This window comes from Tarenaya hassleriana, unplaced genomic scaffold (assembly GCF_000463585.1).
Source record: "Tarenaya hassleriana unplaced genomic scaffold, ASM46358v1 Cleome2, whole genome shotgun sequence".
Classification (NCBI taxonomy): Eukaryota; Viridiplantae; Streptophyta; class Magnoliopsida; order Brassicales; family Cleomaceae; genus Tarenaya; species Tarenaya hassleriana.
In genome coordinates, this window is record NW_010965372.1 from 8,854,299 (window position 1) to 8,878,892 (window position 24,594).

Sequence of the window (24,594 nt, forward strand, 5' to 3'; positions counted from 1 at the left end):
TCTAATTAACAGAGGAATAATTGATGTGTAATATGAATATTTTTTTATAAAGAAAGAAATGACAAGATATCTAATGCTTTTGTAATTTGATTAAATTCAGAATTCAAGTTGAAGAAAATATCACAATATGGAAAAAAACCCCAGAAAATTAAATTTATAAATAATTAAACTATTAAAAAAAGAAATACAGATCCACGACTGCATTAATTTGCACCTACTTTCTAATAATAGTCAATAGAAATTACATGTTTGGATTGTATTTGAATGACGAAGAGCAAGAAGTTTGCCTATTGACAGTCAATATTTAAAAAATAATAATGAAATTGTCATCATCATTAGAAAATAGTGTTTCCAAAAAACAACTACGGTATTGAAAGGCGAATATTTATATTTTTAATATTTAATGGTAAGAGAAAAAACAAAAATTATCAATTTATATTCGTCCTCTTCGACCCCACACGTGCGAAATTGCAATCTTGCACGAATCTTCCGTATACCGCGCCTATATAAGCTTCCATCCCCTCCACCACTCTTTTTTCGTCTGCAAGTAAAGAGATACACCGAGAGACAACCCTCATTTCCTCTCTTATTTACAGTAATACCCCTCCTCCTCAATGTCGGCTTCCGTCGATAACCACCAATCGGCTCGCCCTGAGCTCTCCAAAAACGACGTCGTACACTCTTACAACCAGACCGTGTTTCCGCAGAAGAAAGCGGCTCCCGCAGAAGTTCGGAACGGTGACGAACACGACGACGTCTCGAGCGATGACGAGAACGAGACCCACAACAAGAACGCTGTCAACTACTACGAGGAGATGATCCGCAAGTCGAACAGCGAACTGGAGCCGTCGATCTTTGACCCCAGGGACGAATCAACGGCTGACAGCTGGATCGAGCGGAACCCTACGATGGTCCGTCTCACAGGGAAGCACCCATTTAACTCGGAGCCTCCATTGAACCGGCTCATGCACCACGGCTTCATCACCCCGGTCCCGTTGCACTACGTCCGGAACCACGGGGCTGTTCCAAAGGCTCAATGGTCCGAATGGACGGTCGAGATAACGGGTCTGGTGAAACGGCCCATGCGACTCACCGTGGACGAGCTCATCTCCCAGTTCCCATCTCGAGAGTTCCCTGTAACCCTAGTTTGTGCCGGGAACCGCCGAAAGGAGCAGAACATGGTGAAGAAGTCGAAGGGTTTCAACTGGGGAGCCGCCGGAATTTCGACTTCCGTTTGGCGCGGAGTGCCACTCTGTGACGTCCTCCGTCACTGCGGCATCATGAGCAAGAAGGCGGGAGCCATGAATGTGTGCTTCGAAGGTGTGGAGAATCTTCCAGGCGAGGCCGGAAGCGGCGGATCCAAGTACGGGACGAGCATCAAGAAGGAATACGCCATGGATCCTTCGAGGGACATCATTCTGGCTTACATGCAGAACGGTCAACTACTTACTCCGGACCATGGATTTCCGGTTCGAATGATCATACCGGGTTTCATCGGAGGGAGGATGGTGAAGTGGTTGAAACGGATCATCGTCACTGCCCAAGAATCCGACAGTTATTATCATTACAAGGACAATAGGGTTTTGCCTTCCCATGTCGACGCTGAACTCGCCGAGGCCGAAGGTAAATATGCACGATACATATATACAAACAGTAAAAATTCAAAACTGACCATTAAAACACAAAGACCCATATGCAGGAACCCATATGTGAAGAGTCAAAATGCATCGGTGAAGTGGTAAAATTTTTCATGGGTTATGTCCTCATGAATTTAATTCAGACAAAATGGTAAAAGTAAAAAAGGGATGTCTGATGGGTGATGTCAGCATTTTAATTATTATTATTATTATTTGTTAAACGCATTTTAATTATTTATATGCGCTCCATAAATCATAATCCATGTTGTCAAATATTATTTTCACTTATGGCCTTGTTGGATTTTATTTTATTTTCGGTCTTCAGCTTGGTGGTACAAGCCGGAGTACATAATCAACGAGCTCAACATAAACTCGGTCATTACGACGCCGAGTCACCAAGAGATTCTCCCCATCAACGTTTTCACCACCCAAAGGCTTTATACCTTGAAGGGCTACGCATATTCCGGTATTTATAATTATAATAATGATGCTAATAAAAATAAAGTATAGCAATAATGATTAGCGGGCAAACAGGGGGAGGGAAGAGGGTGACACGTGTCGAGGTAACGACAGACTGCGGGGAGACGTGGCGGGTGTGCGCGTTGGACCGTCCGGAGAAGCCGAACAAGTACGGCAAGTACTGGTGCTGGTGCTTCTGGTCTCTAGAAGTGGAGGTTTTGGACCTGCTTGGTGCCAAGGGTATCGCTGTCCGCGCCTGGGACGAGACTAACACCCAACCCGAGAAAATGATCTGGAATCTCTTGGTACGTGTTTCCAAACACCCCCTCTCATACAATTGGCTCAAGATTCGCTTTAGTCAACCAATCGGCGTGCCCCACGTGCGAAGGCCCAACCAATTTAAAATAATGTGTTACTTCATTCAAATCGGTTCGGTCGTCATCCCTTACTATTTCTACAAAATATTATTAGGGGTCGACGTTTTGATTTTCGGTTCAGTATTCAAGCGGTTCGGTTCGGGAATGGTATTTTCGGTTTTATAAAAAGTGTACCAAACTAGAAACGAATGTTAAACGGTTCGGTTCGGTTCGGTTTTAGAATCGGTTCGGTTCGAAACGGTACCATTATATGAATATCAAATAAGTACCGAACTATAATATTTACACATATATTAGTGGAATATTCGAATTTTGGTTCACGGTTCGGTTCGGGAACGGTTCATTCGCTTTTATAAAAAATGTACCAAATTAGAACCAAACGTTATTCGGTCAGGTTCGGTTTCGAAACGGATCGGGTCGATATTAACTTTTCGAACCGAAGTGCCCACCCATAAATATTACCGTTTCGTCAAATATTTTGAAGCCTGAATTCATCTTACTCGGCGTTTTTGTTATAAAGTAACAATAAAAATTGTGACAATATGAATTGATAAGGTACATGTTTGGTGATTGATGAAACAGGGGATGATGAACAACTGCTGGTTCAAAGTGAAGACGAACGTGTGTAAACCCCACAAGGGCGAGATAGGTATCGTCTTCGAGCACCCGACATTGCCCGGAAACGAGGCCGGAGGGTGGATGGCGAAGGAGCAACACCTCGAGATATCTTCCGCTCCGCCTCCCGCGATGAAGAAATCCGTCTCTTCTCCTTTCATCAACACCGCCTCCAAGACGTACTCAATGTCCGAAGTCAAGAAACATAACTCCGCGGATTCTTGTTGGATCATCGTCCACGGAAACATCTACGACTGTACTAGGTTTCTGAAAGATCATCCGGGCGGCTTGGACTCGATCTTGATTAATGCTGGGTCGGATTGTACCGAAGAGTTCGACGCCATTCATTCGGACAATGCCAAGAAGATGTTGGAAAATTACCGGATCGGGGAACTCATCACGACCGGTTATACATCTGACTCGTCTTCCCCCAACACCTCGGTTCACGGTGGGTCAAACATGCTCTCGCTTTTGGCTCCGATAAGAGAGACGGCTTCGGTTCGGAACGTCGCTTTGGTCAGCACCCGGGTTAAAGTCCCGGTTAAACTCGTCGAAAAGACGTCGATTTCACATGATGTTCGCCTATTCCGGTTTGCCTTACCGGCTCAAGATATGGTTCTAGGGTTACCAGTCGGTAAACATATATTCTTGTGTGCCAACATCGACGACAAGCTTTGCCTTAGAGCCTATACGCCAACGAGCACCGTCGATGTGGTCGGATATTTTGATCTTGTGGTCAAGATTTACTTCGGCGGGGTCCACCCCAGATTTCCCAAAGGTGGACTCATGTCTCAATATCTGGACTCGTTGTCTCTGGGGTCCACTCTGGAGATTAAGGGGCCATTGGGTCACATTGAGTATCTCGGTAAGGGTAATTTCATGGTTCACGGTAAACCGAGAACCGGTAAGAAATTGGCAATGTTGGCCGGTGGGACCGGTATAACCCCAGTTTACCAAATTATTCAGGCGGTTCTCAAGGATCCCGAGGACGATACCGAGTGTTACCTGGTCTACGCTAACAAAACCGAAGACGATATCCTTCTGAGGGAGGAATTGAATGAGTGGTCCAAGAAGTATCCTGATCGGTTAAAGGTTTGGTACGTTGTGGAATCGGCCAAAGATGGGTGGGAATATAGTATCGGATACATCATCGAGGCCATTCTGCACATTCCCGACGCATCGGACGGTTCAGTTCTCGCTTTGGCATGTGGACCGCCCGGCTTGATCCAATTTGCGGTCCAGCCGAATTTGGAGAAGATGAAGTATAATACCAAGGAGGACCTGTTGATTTTCTAAACCGAAGACTAGTGATTGAAGCTTCTGGACTAAAGGAGAGTGTTTCAAAACAAAACCCTAATTAGCGTGATAGATCAAATAATTAAGTTGATTAATATATATATATATATGTATGTATATATATCCACTAATTTTTCTCATATTTTCTGTAGCAATCCATCCTATTGAGTTTTATAGTCGTGCCGTTTATATAATAATACAGTGTTTACATTCTTATATTTTAGATCATTAGGATTTATAGTATTACTATAATTTACTATAAACTATGTACACCTACGTCTTTTGGCTGTCCACATGACATGGCCAGTACGTTTTTTTTTACTATTATATTAGAAATTTGAATAGCTAAAAAGTCTAAAATCAACACAGCATTTTGGTAAAATTTTATAAAAATTATATTTGTGGAAAATCCTTAGAAAAAGAGTAGTCTTTTGTATAAATGTATATAACTTAAAAACTTTTATTACATATATATATATATATATATATATATATATATTCAACAATCATGCGATGTTGGTGATTTTTGCTTACGAATCCAACACGCAAGAGATTCTGGTTTTGATGGCTTTAAATAAAATAGCCTTTGTGAAACTTAATGTTTCAAACGTACAGAGAAATTCATACACTGTGGATCTATAGATATATTTCTTCATAACAATTTTGAAATGATGAATTTATTTTATTATTAGATTTCAAAAAATAATTAAGAGCATCTTACTACATACAATAAAATCAATAATCTATATGGTCGAGGTACTTTTTTTATTTGGGGATTTATAAGTGTGAGTGAACAATAAATACTTGTTTAATCATCCCAAACCCCATTGAGCCAAATATTACCGAAAAAAATAAATACTTGTTTAAAGGATAACCATTTTAGACTCCCACCATTATGAAATTGTAAGGATAATTAATATATATACACACATACATGGCAAATATTTTTCAAAGAATCGGGTACCATGTAAAATGAATGATGGTCGGTTCAACCCAAATCATTTAAAAGAGTCCATTTTCTCAACACTAATTAATTACTCCACAAAAGAAAAAAAAAAGGGTCATATTGCGAGATGAAACTCATTGTCGGTCTATTTCTATATATTATGATTTTCCCTTCGTTTGCTAAAATCGGAATCACCACAAGAGTTCCGAACACTGACACGGCGGGTCAAGGTTGCGGTCGCAGACCTTCCGGGTCGGGTCAGAACCCGGGTTGGGATTACCAGTTCGGTCGTGGATCCAGCCCCGACGGGAGCTGGGCGTACAACTGGGGAACCGGGTCTGGTCCCGATGGAACCCAGTTCAGTTTCGGGTCGGGTTCTGGCCGGAGCCCCGACGGTGGCGGGTTCGGAATCGGGTGGGGAAGCTCCTCCTCCTCTGGCGGAAGTGGAGCCACCGCCACCGGTTTCGCATTCGGCAGCGGCGGCGGGGGAAGGGAGGACCCGGGGAATGATGACGGTGTATCCGGTCAGAGTACCAGCGGAGGTCGGAGCACCGGTGGAGCTCCGGTCGGGAAGGCGAAAGAGAAAAGCCCGGCGGCTCCGGCACCGAAATAGAAGACTTCTGAATGAGAAGTGAAATTAGTTAAAACGGACCGTATTAGTAACGCTGTTATAATTATATGGGCCGATATTGGGCCTTAAAACTTAAAGCGGCTGAACTATGCAAGTAATTATTAGGTATGTGTTATAGGCTAATGGGCCTTTAAGAAGCCCAGTACTTCTAGTCCATGGATTCCATCCCATCTCGTGGATAGAGTTCAGTTAACGTCATTTATAGAGTATATGAAAGTTATCAAATTTTCACATCCAAATTCATAATGAACTTTAAAAGTGTGACAAAAATTACTCAATTTTTAAATTTTTGTAAAAAAAAATCAGTTATAAACATCGTAAATCGCTAACTTGGCATCGTCGACTTTGTCATATAAGATGTCACATCAACCGTCAGGTTATTAAACAAAAACAATTTAAAAATAACAACAACACCAACAATAATGATAAATAAATAAAAATAAAGTTAATTTTTATAATACATAACTGCATACACATATTCAAGCATATATACATGATGCAAATCAAAGTGATATATATATTTTAATATAATTAAATTATCAAAATAGGTCTAAAATCATATGCAAATCAAAGAAATTGATGAGGTTTTGGATACTTGATTCAGCGATGCCGTTTTGCATTATAGAATTTTACCATAGCTATTATTGCCTTCGGGCTTCGTCGGGGGTCTGGACGGGTTCCGCGTTTCGGGGGTTCTAAAAGGCCGAGGCCCTATTGAGTCAAATTCCAAGGTTACCGTTGTTTAGATTTCTCCATCGAAATAGGGAACCAGAGAAGCGAGTGGAGTATTCTAAGAGCTTCTTAGAGAATTCAAGGTCAAGCTCCGTCGATGGCGGATTTGCAGAATGTTCTTCAAGATCGCGGCTTAAGCGTATCTAATCTCCCAGATAAAGGTCGCTGTCTGTTCACTTCCAGAGATTTTCGTCCAGGTTCGTTTGGATTTTTTTTTTTTTTTGCTTTTGATTTCCAGACTCGTGATTTGAGTGACCAAATTCGCTAGGGTTTTAGTTTGAATTCCGGTTGCGAAGTGCCCTTCTCGTATGAATACGTCTGCTCTTTTGCTTTGTTTTAGGGGAGGTGATTCTACGACAAGAGCCTTATGTGTTTGTACCGAGTAATGGCTCCAAGGAATCAAGGTGCGACGGATGTTTGACGACCATTAACCTCAAGAAATGCTCCGGTTGTCAAGTGGTATGGTACTGTGGGAGCTCATGCCAGGTATATTTGTGTATCCATCCGTTTCAGCAGCTTTTTCTTTCTGGTCCTCTGAAGATTATAACTTCTGATATTAGTTTCGTGATGTTCGGTTCGGCATCTCTTTTGCAACATTTTCACACCACACCGATGAAGTAAATATGCACCCAATGGAACCGTTTAGATAAAATTTGGAAACTTACACGAGCATTGGTTGGCGGGTGGAATATCATCGAAGACCGACCTCTCTCGTAATGTAGCATTATGAATTTTCAGAAATCGGAGTGGAAGTTGCATCGCCTTGAATGCCAAGCTCTCTCTAGGCTTGACAAGGACAAGCGGAGGTCTGTTACTCCTACCATCCGTCTGATGGTGAAACTCTACCTTAAGAGAAAATTACAAAATGAACAGGTCATTAGCAGCAATCTTTCCTTGGCTATTCGTGCAGTTGTTAGTTTTTTGCATTCACCGCTTCCCATCGTTGGTTAGGCGATGTATAGATTTTGTTAGGGCCTTGCCTGACGGATTTTGGACAGGAGATCCAGAACAGCCCGAGAATAAAGATTCATCCAGATTTTGTTTTGATCAAATCGTTTAGTGCAGTGTCATCTTTTTTATTCAGTCTCTCCATTCAAATGCGTTTATTTTGGTTCAGGTCATCCCAATGACGATTACAGACAATTACGGTCTGGTGGTGGCTTTGGTGTCCCGTATCCTTCACTAATTGAACTTTGATTATGCGTAATTGATATTTCTGTCTCTCTGATATTTGTAACTTGACGTCTTCTTTAAGCTTTGCTTGGTAGACATGTCTGAGATCGATGAGAAGCAGATAGTGTTGTATGCACAGATGGCAAATCTTGTGAATTTGATCCTTCAGTTTCCTGATATTAACCTAAAAGAAATTGCTGAAAACTACTCCAAGGTTTGTTTAAGTATGCTATAGTTTGCTGTTGTCTGTTTAATTGGTTAAGTTTCTAGAGTTAGCGTCATTTTTTTCTGCTAGTTTCTCTCGATAGTTTGTCCTGCCAGTTGGAAAATTTCTTGTTAATTTATGGATCATGCAGTATGCAGATAGATTGGTAACGATACGATTTCATATTTGAAAAATCGAGAGATTTTTAAAAAAGGTCAAAAGACCTTTAACATGGTTTTCATTTTATTAAAGTATATTTAGGATGTGCAAGAAAAGAACATTGATTTTGTAATCATTATTTCTGATATTTTCATTGTCATCCGAATGCAGTTCTCATGCAATGCTCATACCATTTGTGATTCCGAACTGAGACCTCAGGGCACAGGACTATTTCCTCTGATTTCCATCATTAATCACAGGTATTTGCTTCATCGACCTTTTTGGTTTGTGTTCTTTATTCAATCTATGTTCCTGCCTAACATTTTTGCTCTGTAGCTGCTTACCCAATGCGGTTTTAGGGTTTGAAGGGAGAATAGCTGTTGTCCGAGCCATGGTACATATACCTAAAGAGTCTGAGGTAATTTCTGTTTCCTTTATCCTTTATCTTGTGTATATGCTAGTCAGCACTCAGACATATGTTATCCCAAACTTAAAGTCTTTGTTACGTGAAACTAAGGCTCCCCTGTCTCTGTTCAGGTTACAATTAGCTACATTGAAACGGCAGGAAGCACCATGACTCGGCAGAAGGCTCTCAAAGAACAATACCTCTTCAGTTGCAAATGTGTCCGTTGTGATAAAATGGTAGGTTTTCCTTCCTTCATTCTACTTATTGGGGAAAAAAGATTACACTGGTGCACCAGATATTTTAATCCTTTTTATATGTACCAAATTTTCTTACCGAAGGGCCAGCCTGATGATATTGAAGAAAGTGCGATTTTGGAAGGGTATCGATGTGCAGACGAGAAATGCAATGGATTCTTACTCCGTGACCCAGGTGTGCATCGATTTTGACCATGTAATATGAACAATTAATTTAAGAATATTCTTTATTCCCATTCTTTCATGTGGTTTCGCAGATAACAAAGGCTTTGTTTGCCAGAAGTGCAGCCTTCTCAGGAACAAGGAAGAGATAAAAAAGTTGGCCAGCGAAGTACAATCAATTTCTGAAAGGGCCCCTTCATCTCTTTCCCCAGAAAGTATCTGCTGTTACTTTTGTTCCAAATTTATGCATGCATGCTTGCGTCTGAGCAAGTTTTATCGAACTGCAGTGCATGTTGTCTGAGAATATTTTAATTTTTGATTGTTTTCAGACAAGCAGGAAGCTATCAAATTATATAAGACGATCGAGAAACTACAAACGAGGCTGTGCCATCCTTTTTCCATCGCTTTATTGAGAACCCGTGAAAGCCTTTTAAAGGTGTTTATACATATAACTGTCAAAGTGTTGCCTAAAATTTGGCAAGTGGTTATGAGATTAGTCGTATATTTACAACTTTGTGATGTATGCTTTGCAGATGCTGATGGAAGTAGAAAACTGGAGAGAAGCTTTGACATGCTGCAGGCTAACACTCCCTGTGTACCAAAGTATCTATCTCTACTTAATCTCGGATATACGATGCATTTATTTTACTTTTTCTTTGATTCATTTGTTTAATCAATATCTTCCTCAGGACCTTAAAAATCAGTAGCTATAGTTCTCATTGATTGATAAACGATTAAGAAAGACAAGTTTATATGATCTGTTTCAAGAAAGACATGTACAATATTTACGATTGGTAATAACCAAAAAGCTCTTTCTAGAATTTAAGCTATGTTTCCAGGTTTAGGGTTTGATCAAGCTATTGCTGGTTATCCTTCGAGTTCACATTCAATGTCTCATTGCAGGAGCTTATCCACCGACTCATCCTTTAACCGGACTGCAATATTATGCCTGTGGGAAGCTCGAATGGTTAGAGTTTGCTTTTGCGATAGCATGCTTTTGCGAGGAACTATGAAATCTCTATTGCTGCATCGTCGATTTGTACAAGTTCAATATTCTCACCAATCACCACATGTACTTTTCTTACATGTCTGAGTTCTGTGTTTCGGATTGACTGCAGGTTGTTGGGGGAAACCGAGGAGGCTTTAAGTTCGCTGACGAAGGCATCGGAAATTTTGCGGATTAGTCACGGAACAAGCACGCCGTTCATGAAGGAACTCTTCGGCAAGACAGGGGAAGCACGGGCTGAAGCTTCCTATAAGCAGCGTTCGTCAGATGAAGGCGACGATTAGCAAGCAAGCAAATTCTGGTCATTTTTCCATACCAAATGGGATTCCCCAGGTGAAAACACTTATCTTTGGAGTTTTGGTAATTGTTTTGAAACTTAGAATCCGTACGGATGAATCTTATTAGAGCTAAAACTGTGCATTGGGGAATTCTCGAATTATGTTGTGATCAAAGCTTTCAGTCAAAGAAATTTCTTCTTAAAGAGGAGACCCGTTTCTTTAGCTTTCTCAAAAGAGAAAAGGTTTCTTTTATCCCCTTGATTTTAAAGTTGACGTAAACCGAGATTTAGACGATATTTAAACCGATAATCCTTTTGGATAATCGAGTATTTTGGACTAAGATCTAGACTAATCTCGAGGCCGGAGTCCAGTTATGTGATTTGGAATATACGTCGTCTTTTTCAACCTTAGGTTTGAATTTGAAACAGGATAAGATGTTGTGTACCCGTTGAACTATACAAGTGAGAGTTTAAACCGATAACTTATGTAAATAGATGAAAATTTGTTCTGATTTTTATTCTATTGTTTATTTTCAAAATTATTTTCTGACATAACAAATTGACAATGATGTGTAAATTGTGTCAATTTTTCAATTTATCACGTCATCGTAGTGTTTTCGTTCTTCCGTCCACTTCACTAACTGTGTCTAAATGGAATCTAGAAATATTGCAAAATTTCATTTGTAATAATTTGGAATAAATTAATGTGTTAATTTGAAAATTTTCTAATTCCTTAGAGAAATTGACAAATGATGCGGTTGTCTATTTCTCATGTTTGCTTACGGACAAAAGAAACTACTCGACAGCCATTTGTTGTCGAGACCTTCAAAATAAATGCTAGCCCTAGCATTCATTAGTCAACAATAAAAGGAAAATGCTAAAATGATAGATTAACTAAAGACTTTTTTTTAATAGCTACGAATAAGTCTCTACACTATGTTAAGGTATTTCGGGTTTTGATTCGGTATTCATCCGGTTCGGTTTTGTATGATTTATTCAGTTTTATAAAATAATTGTACCAAACTATAATGAGATGTTAATCATTTCCGATTTGGTGTCGGTTTTGTTATATAAATACCGAAAAGAATAAAAACTTGATATTTCTTTCGGTAAAAAAAAAAGAAAGAGAGGATCTACATGAACTGTGAGCCATTCGCAAATAATAAATATTATCTGCCCATAACACAAAAACAATGAATTTGTGATTCCAACATAAAAGGGTAAAAAACTGATAAAGGTGCAATCTTTGTGTTCCAACCACTTGCCATTCAACTCGCCCTCGTGTAGATACTGCTGTTCATATATAAATATCACAATAATCTCCTCTCTCCCATCACTCACGATCATATCCCGTCACTTCTCCTCGATTTGTGTTCCCTTCTCTTCTTCCGCCGGAAAAAATGGAGTCCGAGATCGCCGCCGACTACTCTCCCATGCTCCGCATCTACAAAGACGGCCGGATCGAGCGTCTCGTCGGCGAGGACAAGGTCCCTCCTTCTCTAGACCCACAAAACGGTGTCGTCTCCAAGGACGTCGTCTACTCGCCGGAAAATAACATCTCCCTCCGCCTCTTCCTCCCCGCAAAAGCCGCCGATTCCGCCGGAAAAAAACTACCCCTTCTCGTCTACTTCCACGGCGGAGGCTTCATCATCGAGACCGCCTTCTCCCCGACTTACCACACCTTTCTCATGGCGCCCGTCTCCGCCGCCGACTGCCTCGCGGTGTCGGTGGATTATAGGCGTGCTCCGGAGCACCCGATTCCGACCGCGTACGAGGATTCATGGTCCGCTCTCAAATGGGTCTTCTCCCATTTCGACGGATCTGGCCCAGAAGATTGGCTAAACAAACACGCCGATTTCGGGAACGTCATCCTCGCGGGAGACAGCGCCGGAGGAAACATCGCGCATCACATGACGATGAGAGCCGGGGAAGAGAAATTGACCCACGATGGCAGATCGGGAATTTCGGGGATAATTTTGGTGCATCCTTATTTCTGGGGGAAATCTCCGATCGACGAGCAAGAGACGAAGGACGAGACTGTGAGGTCACATGTCGCAGGGATTTGGACGGTGGCGAGCCCGAACAGCAAGGACGGAGCGGACGATCCGTGGATCAACGTGGTGGGGTCCGGGCGGGATCTGTCCCGGTTGGGAAGCGGTCGGGCTCTGGTGATGGTCGCCGGAAAAGACGCGTTGGTGCGGCAAGGATGGGCATACGCGGGGAAGCTGGAGAAGAGCGAGTTGCTTATCAATAGTACATAACGTTTCATTTTCCACACTTTGATATGAACCCTACTTGTGAGAATGCCAAGGGATTGATCAAGAAATTCGCAGAGTTCATCATCAAGGGGTGAAGAATTAATAATTAACGTAAAATAAGCTTCATGTTCGATGTATCTGTTATAAGACACGTGCGGATGTGAATTGCGGTCACTAATTTATCATGTTTCTGTGGTTTCCTTCGATAAATCAAAGAATTAGACATAAGTTTCTTCTTAAATTCTTTGTTAATTTTGTTTGTTATGCTTACTATTATAGCCATAGATTTCAGCTGTTAGAGGGATAAGTAAAAAAAAATATTATATCTAAAACATACAACGGGAGTTTTCAAAATAATATCAATATAAAAAAAAATAGACCACTTTTCTACATCAATAATAACGACGTTAAAATCCAACGTATTTTATTGGCAGAAATCCGAAATGGTACGCATTAAGATCAACGTATCACAGTGTAGCATATATATATATATACACACATTCGTACGACTTGTGTATTTGTATGTATATATATAGATATGTGCATATATATATATATATATATATATATATATATATATTTATAAGAAAGGCTCACACACCACAGTTCAAATAAGGAAAATATGCTACAACATATATATTTGGCTATTACACATTCGAGTATATGAGACGATGCCACGCATGCGATGATAGACACAATGTTGGACCATCATATAGCATCGGCCTTGAATTTAGGGTTTCATATCGGGAATTAAGAGTTTAAAATAGATTCATATATATATATAAAAAAAATGGCCGATCTCTCTCTCTCTCTACTCTCTAGCATAAGGGAATGCAGAGTTACTTCAACATGAGATATAGCATTGGAAACCTCTACATGAGGCGGAGGGTTTTAACGGAGTCCAAGTTTCAGTCGTAAGATTTAGTCATTTTGTGAGCATTCTCGATTATCAAATTGGATATAAAAATCTAATAATATGATTTTTTTAATTGAAAAACCGAATATAAAATAGCTGAAAGTTAAAATTTTTATTTAAAATGAATATTTTAATCATTATAAACTGACTGGACAATCTAACACATATACTGAATGAATATGATTATTTTAAAATGGAAAAAAAGTCGAATCCAAATATAACAGAACCAAAATATATTCAACTTAATTGGTTTTTAGAAAATTTAAATGTCTCGGGTATTTATTTTAGACTCTAACTTCATCATCTTAGAAAAATTATATCAATTCTATATTTATATAAATTTTGGTCGATTTGGAAACTGTATACATTCAATTTGTATTCGGGTTTGTTAAAAAATTTCTATTTTTTAAAAAGAAAATGTTTTTATCCGATTTTGTCATTTTTTTAAATTTATTTATATTCAATCCAAAATCACTTAATTTAGGTATTTAGAAAAAAATCAAATTGAATCAATTTTTAAATCATATTTGAATATATCTTGTTTTGTTTCGGTGAAAGTTGTTGTGCAAATAATTTAATGTGAACATAAATTGGAATGGAGAAAATAAATGCGTTGATACCATCGTGTGAACGAACATGGTTGCTGAAATCACATTCAAAACAAGCGTAACGCTGAGTCATTCGCCAGAGTTTTAGCCGTTTGGGACTCCATAAACTTTATAAGAGAAATTTCAACAACCAAAAAAATTCAAGTGAGGTTTTTTTATTTCCTTTTTAGAAAAAAGTGAGCGTAGAATCGAATTTGTTGGGAATTTCCATCTGTCTAAATCCTAAAAAAGGGCTTCTAACTTATTTAAATAAATACATATAATTGAATATAGCACTTTGCAAAGAATCTTATTGACAACCAAAACAAAGTTCAAGTGAAGTTTTCCTTCCTTTTATAAAAAAGTGAGTGTAGATTTTATTACTGTTAGAATTGAATTTGTTGGGAATTTCGAGTTGTCTGAACAGGGAAAGGGTTTCTAACTTATTAAATAAATACATAAAATCAATTATGACGTCGAGTTATAATTTTCATAGGTGGATGTCGACTTGTTCTTCTTCGAGGATTATTTATCACAGTTTTACTGAGATTAATCTTCACTACTAGTAAACTTTACTATTATTTTCATATGTTTTATTGTATTATCAATATTTTCATAATATTTTTTGGATCCGAATAGGAGTGACGTTTTTTTTTACAGATTCGCTTCATTTATATTTGGATTCATTTATTTCAACTTTAGAAAAATTTTAACAATTCAATTTTTATATTGAATTTGATTTTTGTTGATAAAAATATTCATTTAAAATTTTGATTTTTTTTCATTTTTTATTTGATTTGATTTTCGATTAGATTTTTTTTCTATAGAAATCATAATCATTCAATTTTTTATATTCAATTCGATTTGGTTATATTTATATATTATTCGTGGTTCACTTGTTCGATTATTAATCAAATTGGTTACCCCATTATGTGTGGTTTATGTGTTTTCTTAGAATTATATAGTCTCCATAGGTGAAAAATTAATTAATTTGGGTTAAAAAAAATTAGGCGAAAGATGAAAATGTATTTGTCCTAGATAAAATTAGTAATGCCAGTGCCAGTCATGTCGTCAACCCATTTGTTGGTCTCACTAAGCTCTATAACTAATTGTATATTTAAATTTATTTGCTTATCAATAGTACATAACGTTTCATTTTCCACACTTTGATATCATCAGAGTCTGATTATATTTTTTGAATTTAAAATTTTATTAACCTTTACAAAAGATGATGGTTGAAGACGAGACGACGGACGATATATCGTATTCAAGGACAATATCATTTTGAAAAATAACAAAGTTAGTAATATGGTTCTCTTGATTTTTTTTTTCTTTTTTTTTTTATATATATTTTTAGGTCTCTACAGTATGAAAAAGTTCTAGTGATAAAAAAATATTTATTACATAAACATTTGAATTAAAATTTAAAGATCGTCTAATTTTATACATGTTAGCATGTATAAACTAGAGGTGGACATTTAAACCTGTTACTTACGGGTTTACGGGTACCCGGTCTCGCGGATATCCAAAAAATGGATACTCGATTTTGAATGAAGACGAAGATGGATATAATAAGATAAAAGCGATGGGTTTGGATTTCTAAATATATAATAAAGATTAAAATATCCTAAATTTTCTTAAGTTATTTATCAAAATATTAGATTTTAACTTTAAAAATCAAAACATATCTTAAAATAAATTCTATGATGTATATTCTAAAAAACAGTTAAATATTTAGATTTTAACCCTATTTTTGAATTAAATAGTATTTTACTAAATATTTTGTTTATATTTATGTTTAAAATTTTATTTTATATACACGGATATTCGCAAATATCTATCTTTTAGTCGTGGATACCCGATCGGTGGATACCCGTTTTCATGAGATAGAGAATAAGACATTTTTTATGCAACCCTCAAAGACAAAAATGAGATCGGGTATCTCCAAAGTCGCGAATACCCGACCCATACTCACCCCTAATATAAATTTATAAATTTTCATAAGAGTATTAAGAATTTTGAAGGATGAAGAGTATTAAAAATTTTGAAAAAATTCAATAGGTATAGAGTTAAAATATTACTGTAATGATTATTTTAAATTGAATTTATATAGAATTATCATTTTATGATAGAATTTTAAACTCATTTCCTTATCAATAATACATAAAACTTTTTGTTAGGCGAACTTTGACAATCGTCCGAATTGTTTCTTAATATAAATAGATGTCCATCTTCATCTGTACAAAAACTCTCCAAATCCTTTGCAAATTTTTCATGGCTAATAGAAGTTTTCTTGTCCCTTCATCCACTCGTCTTTGTTGAATGTGCACAAAACGGATGGAACTGAACTGAAGAACCACCACTATCGGCCATAAATGCAACCCTCCACTTCCTCCTATGTCCTAACCCCTCTCTTAGTGGTCTGTCACCGACCCTCTTGAATGAATGGAATTTACAGAACCATTCATCTCACTTAGTAATAATACACACGCTCGCTCACATATCCTCCTAGAATGCAGCTTCTTGGGACAAGATGAAGATCAGCAACTAATACCCCATCAAGATAAGGCTACATGCGTGAGATTTCATAAGACAGATGCATATGCTACGCTCAGAGCTTCTGGCTAGAAGATTTTGAAAAAAGAGAACAGGATTCAGGGTTTCCTCGGATATGTATTACTATTAGATAGACAAGGAGAAAATATTGTCTTTGTTCAGCTCTTATAACTCTGTAACATCCACAGTTGAGGCAGCTCCAGCTCCGACTCTGTCACGGGGGATGAGGCGGAGTTCGGACCCGTGCTTGAGAAAGACATTGCCTGAGATCACACCGAATAATATGAGAAACAAAATGTCAAAGACCCATCCTTTCAAGAATTTAAATACTCAGTGACCGGAGACATGGCAGAATGGCATGTTCTGTACATATCAGGAGGCGAATCAAGGTTTGAACATAAGTAAATTTAAGTCTCTTGATTAAGGCATAGAAGTGGGAGAAATATCCTTGCCCTCAAATTTATCATCTCACATAAAAAAAATTTGACAGATCCGTAATGGAATTCCATTTTCCCGCATAATAATTTCAAGCCCATGTTCAAGAACATTCATTTGACGACCGTCCCTCACATGAAACCGGTTTACAGGCTACAGCATATCTTCACCCAAGACACAAAACATGAAACATGGAACCTAATTCATGAGATTCAGTCAGATCAATGTACAGTTCCATAACCTATGCTCTATGGACATACAATACAACGTACCTGCACTTTGCTGAGGGTTGATTCCTACACCATCTGCACGAGTAGCATACACAACAAAAAATTCAGTCACCCTCAAGAGGATGATGTCCATAACTCAGTAGCACGCCCTACGTAACCAGAAAAATTTTAAGCCATCGAAAAGCAGATGATGTAGAGAGAATCCTGAAGCAGAATCCCAAAAACACAACCAATTCAAACCAAACTATGGAGAACTACAGAAATTTTCACGTAAGAGTTCAATCCGAAAGCAACACCCCACAATTTCACACTCTGGGAAAAAACCCATCAAATTGGAAAATGGAAATTGAGTTTATATGTACCATTGGTGATTATGGCGCTGGTCTGGGGAGGGACCTTGAATTCCTCTGCTGCGAATTTCAGAACCGCCGTGAATGGCGCCGCCTCCGGCACACTAAACCTGCGATCGCCAAAAAAAAAATCAAAATCGATGAGGAAAGAGAATTGAAACCTCAAAGATCCAATCGAAAGGACATCAAATCAACGAAAAAACAGTAACCGAAGAATCGAACAAGGGTTTGCGAATTCTGGAACATACACTTTGAAAGGGAGCTTGGGATCTGAAGTGAGTGTGACTTTGAAGGATACTTTACCACCGGTTGCCATGGTTTTCTTCCTCTTCCCGTCTCGGCGATGGAAGATCGACGGCTCACTCCTGTTTTTCGCGATCTTCTGATTCTCTTTTCTTTTTCCTACTACGTATTTTATATATGTGCCATTTGGGCCTGAAGGAAGCCCATGACCAAGCGCTCGCGATCTTAAAATTGGACTGATCAGGCCCAATGGGCCTAATCATTGGATGGTAATCGAATTATTCTAGCGTTAGCTCCCGGCTAAAGACTTGTTCGGTCTAATGCTTTGCCCTTTGGAGACGATGACGACCCGATATGAACAGAATCTGTTCATTCAATTGCTTCATGCAAACCCAACAATCCCTTAGTTGGGGTATTCCTTACCTTAAAGCTCAAATGTGTATATGTATATATGTATGTATGTATAAATAATCATCATCTTGATTCTTTCACAGGAGAAACATAAGAAAAACGTCTTGATCTTCCAAAACCCGAAACAACAAGACTTGCAGAACTTACGATGTCGTTGAGCCCTCCGAGAGAACGGACCGACGGTGCAGCGAATGGTGCGTTGAGGGCTTTCGGGCTCTACTGGTGTTACCAATGTAACCGTATGGTAAGGATTGCGTCTTCAAACTCCTCGGAGATTGTCTGCCCTCGATGCTTCGGACAATTTGTCGTCGAGATAGAGACGAGGCGGCCTCGGAGAGCATTCAGTTATGCCCCGCCTTTCGATGCTTCTCCCGAGGCTCGCCTTCTCGAAGCTCGTTCCCTAATGTTTGATCCACCCGTCAGAGGATTTGGTGAGGATCCGTTCCTCAGAGCGAGAGCAAGAAACAGGATCGGCATGGAACCCGAAACAGCACATCAACCACATCATCGACGGCGACACAGCCTCGATAGTGGTAATAGTAACGGTAACAGGAGAAATTACGGCAGTAATACCTGGGACAGGGAAACCGAGGGTTTGCCTCCACCAAGAAGAATGTTTGTCATTCTCCGACCGCTTGGTCCTGTCAGGACCGGTGGAAACACGATGGAGCCACCACCAAATCCAGTACCACATGGCGTGAACCCTCGGGACTTCTTTCTAGGGCCGGGCTTAGAAGAGATGATCGAGCAGCTGACGCAGAATGACAGGCCTGGACCGCCGCCAGTACCAGAATCCGCTATTGACACGATACCAACTGTGAAAATCACATCCGAGCACCTAAAAAATGACGGGACACAATGCACGGTGTGCATGGAGGAATTTCAGGTTGGCGGGGAAGCAAAAGAACTGCCTTGTAAACATATATACCATAATGATTGTATAGTCCCATGGCTGAGGCTTCACAACTCTTGCCCGATCTGCCGCCATGAGTTGCCAGTCGATTCCGGGGGAGATTCTCGGGAAAGGACTGGTCCTATCGGAGAAGAAGGGCCTGACAGAAGGCGCATGAGGTGGAGGCAGCTGGGAAGTATGTGGCCTTTCCGAGCAAGGTACCAGAGGGTTAGTCCAGAAGAATCAGCACACCGCAATTCTCGAGGTAACAGGAGCTTCTTCTGATGATTTCAGGTGCATCCCTCTCTCCATCTGAAGCCTTATATGATCCAGCAAACGTATGCATATTATGTGAAACGACGTCACGGAGATAAAAATCCAATTTGTTATTGCTCTGAAAATGATGTATGACTAAAACTGGAAATTTCTGGAAAGGTTGTGTAATGTTACAAAAAGGCCTAACGTTCCAGTAAAAATCAAACCACAAATGCACGATCTGCATGCAGTGACTGCAAGAACTCTAGAGAAACCTCAGTTAATCTTACCTGAAACCTTGAACTGAAATCATCGCAATTCTTTACGCAGTCGAACAGCGGAGCCCTTTCTGTACCATCCTTTAGCTTCACAAAAGCAACCATTTGAAGGAGAAGCATAAGCAGCATATTGAAGATTTGCAGATAAATAAAAAAGCGCATGGCAAACGTACAATGAGCCGCCAAGCTGTAACCAATGGATTCTAATTCAACCACAACCAATGATTTGAAAAGACAGTGTAACAACTAACAAGCTAAGGCCATGATAAGGATAATATGAATCATGGGAGCATGTAATAATACTTAGCAGTTCATATGTCTCTTCGTGGGTTTTTTCCATAATCCTTGATAGTAAGCACGAGAAAATGGAAGCCGAGAAATGCAATGTGAAATTGTTCCTAACTCGATTAACGCAAAGGAAATCAGATCATCACATCCTACAAGGATGGAATTTTACCTCCAAATTTCATGATGGAACCAGCAGCAACGGAAACACAAATGTTCTGTTTACAGTTGCGGTCGGCATTCTTCTTGACGCAGTCGACGAGTGCCTCATCAACGGATTTGGAGCTCATTTTAGGAGTGTAACCGAACTTTTTAGCCTTCACCGGAAAAAGCTCCTCGTACTTTTGCTTCTTCGTCGCATTGATGGCGTAGATGTCATCACCACCGGCGGCGAAAGTGACTAAAACCTCTGTCGGCGTCTCCGCAGCCGCAACTTCTACGGCGGAGGATAAAGGTCTAGATCCGCCCTCAGAGCCATCTAGGTTGTCCTTGTTCTTCGTGTGCTTCATGCCGATCGATTTCCGTGCAGCCAAATCATCTCCTTTGAACATCAGCCTCTCCCTCGTAAGGACCCGACACAGCTTAGCATCTCGTTCTTCCCTCTAATCGATTAGGGTTTTGCACACTTCCGACATCCATCAGCTTCGGTCAGTCGGGAACTTTTCGCATTCGACTACTGTCTCCATAAATATAAAAAAAATACTTTCATCCGTTAAAATTTAAACACACAAATTAAAAAAATTAATGATTTATCTAAAATACCTTTATTTTTTTATATATAAAATTGTTATTTCTAAATATATAAAACATTTAAATATTATTAATTAGAGATAAATTTTTTAAAAAAATATTAAAAATTACATAGAAAATCAATTATTTTAAAACAAAAATATTATTTTAAAACGTTATTTAATTTGAAACGGAGAAGTATATATTTATCTATAGTTGGTTTTTTATAGTTATCTATAAAAAAATAGTATACATTCTACTAGAAAAACAAAATAAAAGAAGTAATTAAATCGGAGATCTTTACCAAAAAAAAAAAAATTAAATCGGAGATATTGCCCATATTTAGAAGCTTGTGGGCTTAATAGACTGTGGTTAAGAAGATAGGGCCTATTCTGATATTAATGGGTCCAATTGATAGTGTGATAAATTGTGGGTCTATTGTGTAATTATTGTTGCCATTTATACTATAGTGATGTCGACAGTAATTTGTTAGAAGATATCGTGGGCTTTATGGGCTATATTGGTAATTTATGGGGCTATTGTAATATTACGAACATGTTTGAGTTTATGGATCTTAATGGGCCTTAATTGGGTTTTCTGTCTCCGGCAACAAATGGCGGCGGCTATATCGGCTGCGACGGTGGCGAGGCCATCGTCTCTGGCATTGCTCGCCAGACGGAGATCAAAATGGGCTTTCTCTGTTTTCGCGAATTGTTCGTCTTCTTCTTTGTCTTCCACACCGAAGACGAGTAAAAGCTTGTTCTGTACTCGAAACCAGGTTGTTGTCTCTGCGACGGTCTGAAGGAGAAGCTTCAGGCTGCGTTCTCAATCTCCGCTCCTGATTCTCTCCACGACGTCGTTCTTCAGGTCGGACATCCTACGGCCTCGTGTTGCGTATATGTCGAGTTCCCTTCTCTGAAATCTCATTAGGGCACAATTCTGGAGCTTGTTTTGATTAATTTATGTTCTTGTTTTGTTTCTACTCTGAGATGAGGTAAATCACCATTTTCCAGTGTTTTGATTTCGTAGTTTATCGGATTGTAATGCTTATGATGAAACAGAGGACTTCAACAAGGCTAGTTCCAGATTCATGGCAGTATATTAGAGTGACAAACATGCTTATATGACCGCCACAAGATAAATCAAGGAACAGGGAAATTTCCTTTTTGGATTCGGTCAATGTGGATTTACTTTGTAGAAGTTTATGGTGTGATGCTGTTTTCTTAAGTTTTGTCAGGTGAGAGATGCCACGACCAATCCCGGGTGGGAGAAGGCTTTTCAGTATGAGATACCGGTTCTGGCGAAAGAGAACTCCGATGGCACCGAGGTTTGTGGTCTAGATTTGGGTTTTTTCCTTTAATTCTTGATTTTAGCTCCATAGTCTTTAAGCTTTTGGTTACATTTGTGGATAAGTGTTGCACAGCATTTTCGAATCCAACGTGCCAAAATGTGGCCAATATGAGTGTATTTGGATAGACCTGTAGCATCGATGTCGTCGTTATTGGTTATCACATTCCATATCAACACACATGAGGTGATGAACCTTCTGGTTTTAGTGAGACCCTTTACGTGTTTTTGAGGGAAGAAAGGGACCACTTGGAAACTGCCTATTATGGAATTTGCTTGAATGTTGTAAAATGGGGCATGCATTCTTATCCATTACTTAGAAGGAGACTCTATGCAACTTTCCATCTTTATTTCAGGAAACTTTGCCGAGATTGTCACCCCTTCTCGGAGTGGAGCTCATACAGAAGAAGATAGCTTCTGCTTTGAGTTGATCAATTCCGTGTATGATTAGAAAAAGAAAAAGGAACAAAGAATTCGACATTGTGGTCCTTTACGGTGGAAAAAGGTTTGGTACTCGACGCCTTAACGAGAAATCCGTGTTTTCTTTTTTTATCATTCTGATTTTTGGACAATAATAATGTCAGTTTGTTTTCTATTGCTGCATGATTTGTTGTGATAAGAATCATTGTCATTGGAAATAGTTTTGCTTTTATCATTCCCAGAGTTGATTTGCATCCTACCTTCCTTTATCAATTTCTTTTGCCATCTGCCTTTCTCTTTGGCGGTGCATTGATATTGCTTTAGCTTTCTTTTGACTGATCCATTAACTCGTGTGGCTGCAAGAGGTACGTAAGCTTTGATTGCTAGAATTGTCTTCATCCATTTCTTTTTTCCTCTGCTCTGTTTTTATGCATTGGACGCCTTTATCTTACTCGTCCTTATTGCTTCTTTTGTGATTTTGATACATTATCTGCTTTTGGTTTGGTTGATGCCTTAACTACTACGGCGGTTAGGCATGTAAGTTGTCTCTTCCGCTAATTGATTATACCTAAAAGGAAAGAAAGGTTGATAGGCTTTCTTTAGATTAGCAGTCCATTGTTCTTGCAGATGCTTTTTCTCCAGAAGAAAAGACTGTATCTGGATGATCATGGGGACCATCGGGCATCTCTCCATGCAGCATTTGGCGATACAGTTCTCTGTCCCGGTTGCTTTTACGGAACTACATCTTCTTGAACGATCAAAACAACTATTACTTGGATTGTATTTCTTTCCGTGTTTCTACTTTTGGTATGGAATGGATTACAACAGCCAATTGAGAACTATTTCAATTCGCCACGTTTTTTCTTTCTTTCTCCATAACTGTCGTGACTGACCATGATGTATGTTGTTTTTGTGATTCGCCACAGGTGTTCCGACGTGACGTGTAGGTAACGTCTTGAACCGAGAGGCACATTCTCACCATTGCGAAATGAAAGCGGCTCGTTTGTGTAAGCATCCCTTTGTTCTGACCAAAAATTTGTTCAGCTTCGCAATTCCGTAGGGCCTATTTGTTTCATTTGATTGCACGGACCGCACCTATGATGAAACCATATATTGTTGTCTTCAACATAACACAATGAATATAAATTATGATCAGAAACTATAAGGATTTTCGGTTCTTTAACTCATTGGTAACTTTTATATATTAGCATGGTCCTCATCTTCAAGATCTCTGCATCTAGTGGCAATGCACCCACATACTCTGGTTATGATAAACATATAGAAAAGTTAAATCTTGATGAAACCCTCTCCCTACCTAAAACGGTCCCATGCTTTGGATTAGGAGGGCATGTTTTCTTCGTTATCGCACTTCTTTTTACTTGCTTTATACGATAGAAACGTTTTGCAATCGTTGTTCATATCAACCAGACGGGTCTTTACATATTTAGTATTCGTTTTATTCGCGAGTAGTTGCATCTTTTGTGTATTGAGTGGAACATTTCAGTCTTGATCGTAACGGCAGGTCTTTAGCACAAAAGATGGTGAAATATAATAAGACTCGCATGAAAGAAACCATCTTTTTTCTTTCTTTCTTTTTGGTTGAACCAAAAGCTTCTGCAATAATGCAGTCTCCTGAATTATTCAAGAGGCTTTTTGGTAATCTTTCTTTCGTTAAAGTAAGGTTTTTACAATCTTTAGAAAAGCTTGTTTAGGCAGCTTTATGCATAAACCCTCGTGTGCTTAGTAGGTGGAATGGAATTGATCTTTGCATTTTCCAATGACTTGCTCGCTTGCGTCTGCGTTTGCGTTTGCCTCTCATTGCTAGATTTTGCCGTGGAAAAAGATAGTGCGAAAAATCATCTCCTTAGGGTGTCAAATGGATCTGGCTGCCCATATTTTAACGAGCTGGGTTCAGTAAATTCGAACCCAAAGAAAAAACGGGTCGAACAAGTCGAGCTTTTCACGAGCCAGCTCGTCGGGACCGATGCCACAGAGACTGTACCGAAACATATTCTAGGCTCTATAGGGAAATAATATCAGTGCATAGTCTTGCCATGTTGCAAATGA

At 39.2% G+C, this 24,594-nt stretch overlaps 7 protein-coding genes and 1 pseudogene across 9 annotated transcripts; 6 read left to right on the forward strand and 2 right to left on the reverse strand.

Moving 5' to 3' along the window:
• The first annotated feature begins 566 nt into the window (after positions 1-566).
• On the forward strand, positions 567-4,531 carry LOC104813138 (nitrate reductase [NADH] 2-like). The gene is made up of 4 exons (XM_010540671.1): positions 567-1,623; positions 1,963-2,103; positions 2,172-2,401; positions 3,056-4,531. Exons 1-4 carry the CDS (start codon positions 615-617, stop codon positions 4,382-4,384), a joined length of 2,709 nt encoding a protein of 902 aa, XP_010538973.1. The 5' UTR covers positions 567-614; the 3' UTR covers positions 4,385-4,531.
• Positions 4,532-5,457: 926 nt separating this feature from the next.
• LOC104813379 (keratin, type II cytoskeletal 2 epidermal-like) lies at positions 5,458-5,943 on the forward strand. Its single transcript, XM_010540938.1, has one exon. The coding sequence runs from the start codon at positions 5,458-5,460 to the stop codon at positions 5,941-5,943; it is 486 nt and encodes a 161-aa protein (XP_010539240.1).
• Positions 5,944-6,626: 683 nt separating this feature from the next.
• LOC104813139 (histone-lysine N-methyltransferase ASHR1) lies at positions 6,627-10,539 on the forward strand. Its single transcript, XM_010540672.1, has 14 exons — positions 6,627-6,890; positions 7,034-7,179; positions 7,432-7,566; positions 7,811-7,865; positions 7,962-8,080; positions 8,402-8,490; positions 8,567-8,648; positions 8,768-8,872; positions 8,975-9,065; positions 9,148-9,267; positions 9,382-9,488; positions 9,586-9,655; positions 9,956-10,019; positions 10,171-10,539. Exons 1-14 carry the CDS (start codon positions 6,791-6,793, stop codon positions 10,340-10,342), a joined length of 1,455 nt encoding a protein of 484 aa, XP_010538974.1. The 5' UTR covers positions 6,627-6,790; the 3' UTR covers positions 10,343-10,539.
• Positions 10,540-11,535: 996 nt separating this feature from the next.
• On the forward strand, positions 11,536-12,596 carry LOC104813380 (probable carboxylesterase 13). Its single transcript, XM_010540939.2, has one exon. It carries the CDS (start codon positions 11,736-11,738, stop codon positions 12,594-12,596), a length of 861 nt encoding a protein of 286 aa, XP_010539241.1. The 5' UTR covers positions 11,536-11,735.
• A 4,036-nt stretch (positions 12,597-16,632) lies between these two features.
• On the reverse strand, positions 16,633-18,065 carry LOC104813142 (ubiquitin-fold modifier 1-like). The gene is made up of 4 exons (XM_010540677.2): positions 17,916-18,065; positions 17,680-17,777; positions 17,360-17,392; positions 16,633-16,915 (listed from the first exon to the last, which is right to left on the reverse strand). The coding sequence occupies exons 1-4, from the start codon at positions 17,981-17,983 to the stop codon at positions 16,818-16,820; spliced, it is 297 nt and encodes a 98-aa protein (XP_010538979.1). The 5' UTR covers positions 17,984-18,065; the 3' UTR covers positions 16,633-16,817.
• An 83-nt stretch (positions 18,066-18,148) lies between these two features.
• On the forward strand, positions 18,149-20,066 carry LOC104813141 (probable E3 ubiquitin-protein ligase RHC1A). Of its 2 annotated transcripts, none has more exons than XM_010540676.1 (2): positions 18,149-19,507; positions 19,799-20,066. In XM_010540676.1, the coding sequence occupies exon 1, from the start codon at positions 18,470-18,472 to the stop codon at positions 19,496-19,498; it is 1,029 nt and encodes a 342-aa protein (XP_010538978.1). In that variant the 5' UTR covers positions 18,149-18,469; the 3' UTR covers positions 19,499-19,507; positions 19,799-20,066. The 2 variants fall into 2 exon arrangements, with proteins under 2 accessions (XP_010538978.1, XP_010538977.1); XM_010540675.1 differs by having other exon boundaries at positions 18,149-19,478.
• Positions 19,440-20,704, reverse strand: LOC104813140. Of its 2 annotated transcripts, XM_010540673.1 has the most exons (3): positions 20,204-20,704; positions 19,759-19,833; positions 19,440-19,532 (listed from the first exon to the last, which is right to left on the reverse strand). In XM_010540673.1, the coding sequence occupies exons 1-2, from the start codon at positions 20,580-20,582 to the stop codon at positions 19,778-19,780; spliced, it is 435 nt and encodes a 144-aa protein (XP_010538975.1). In that variant the 5' UTR covers positions 20,583-20,704; the 3' UTR covers positions 19,440-19,532; positions 19,759-19,777. The 2 variants fall into 2 exon arrangements, with proteins under 2 accessions (XP_010538975.1, XP_010538976.1); XM_010540674.1 differs by lacking the exon at positions 19,440-19,532 and having other exon boundaries at positions 19,581-19,833.
• Positions 20,705-21,299: 595 nt separating this feature from the next.
• LOC104813144 lies at positions 21,300-23,712 on the forward strand (annotated as a pseudogene).
• The last annotated feature ends 882 nt before the right edge of the window (positions 23,713-24,594 follow it).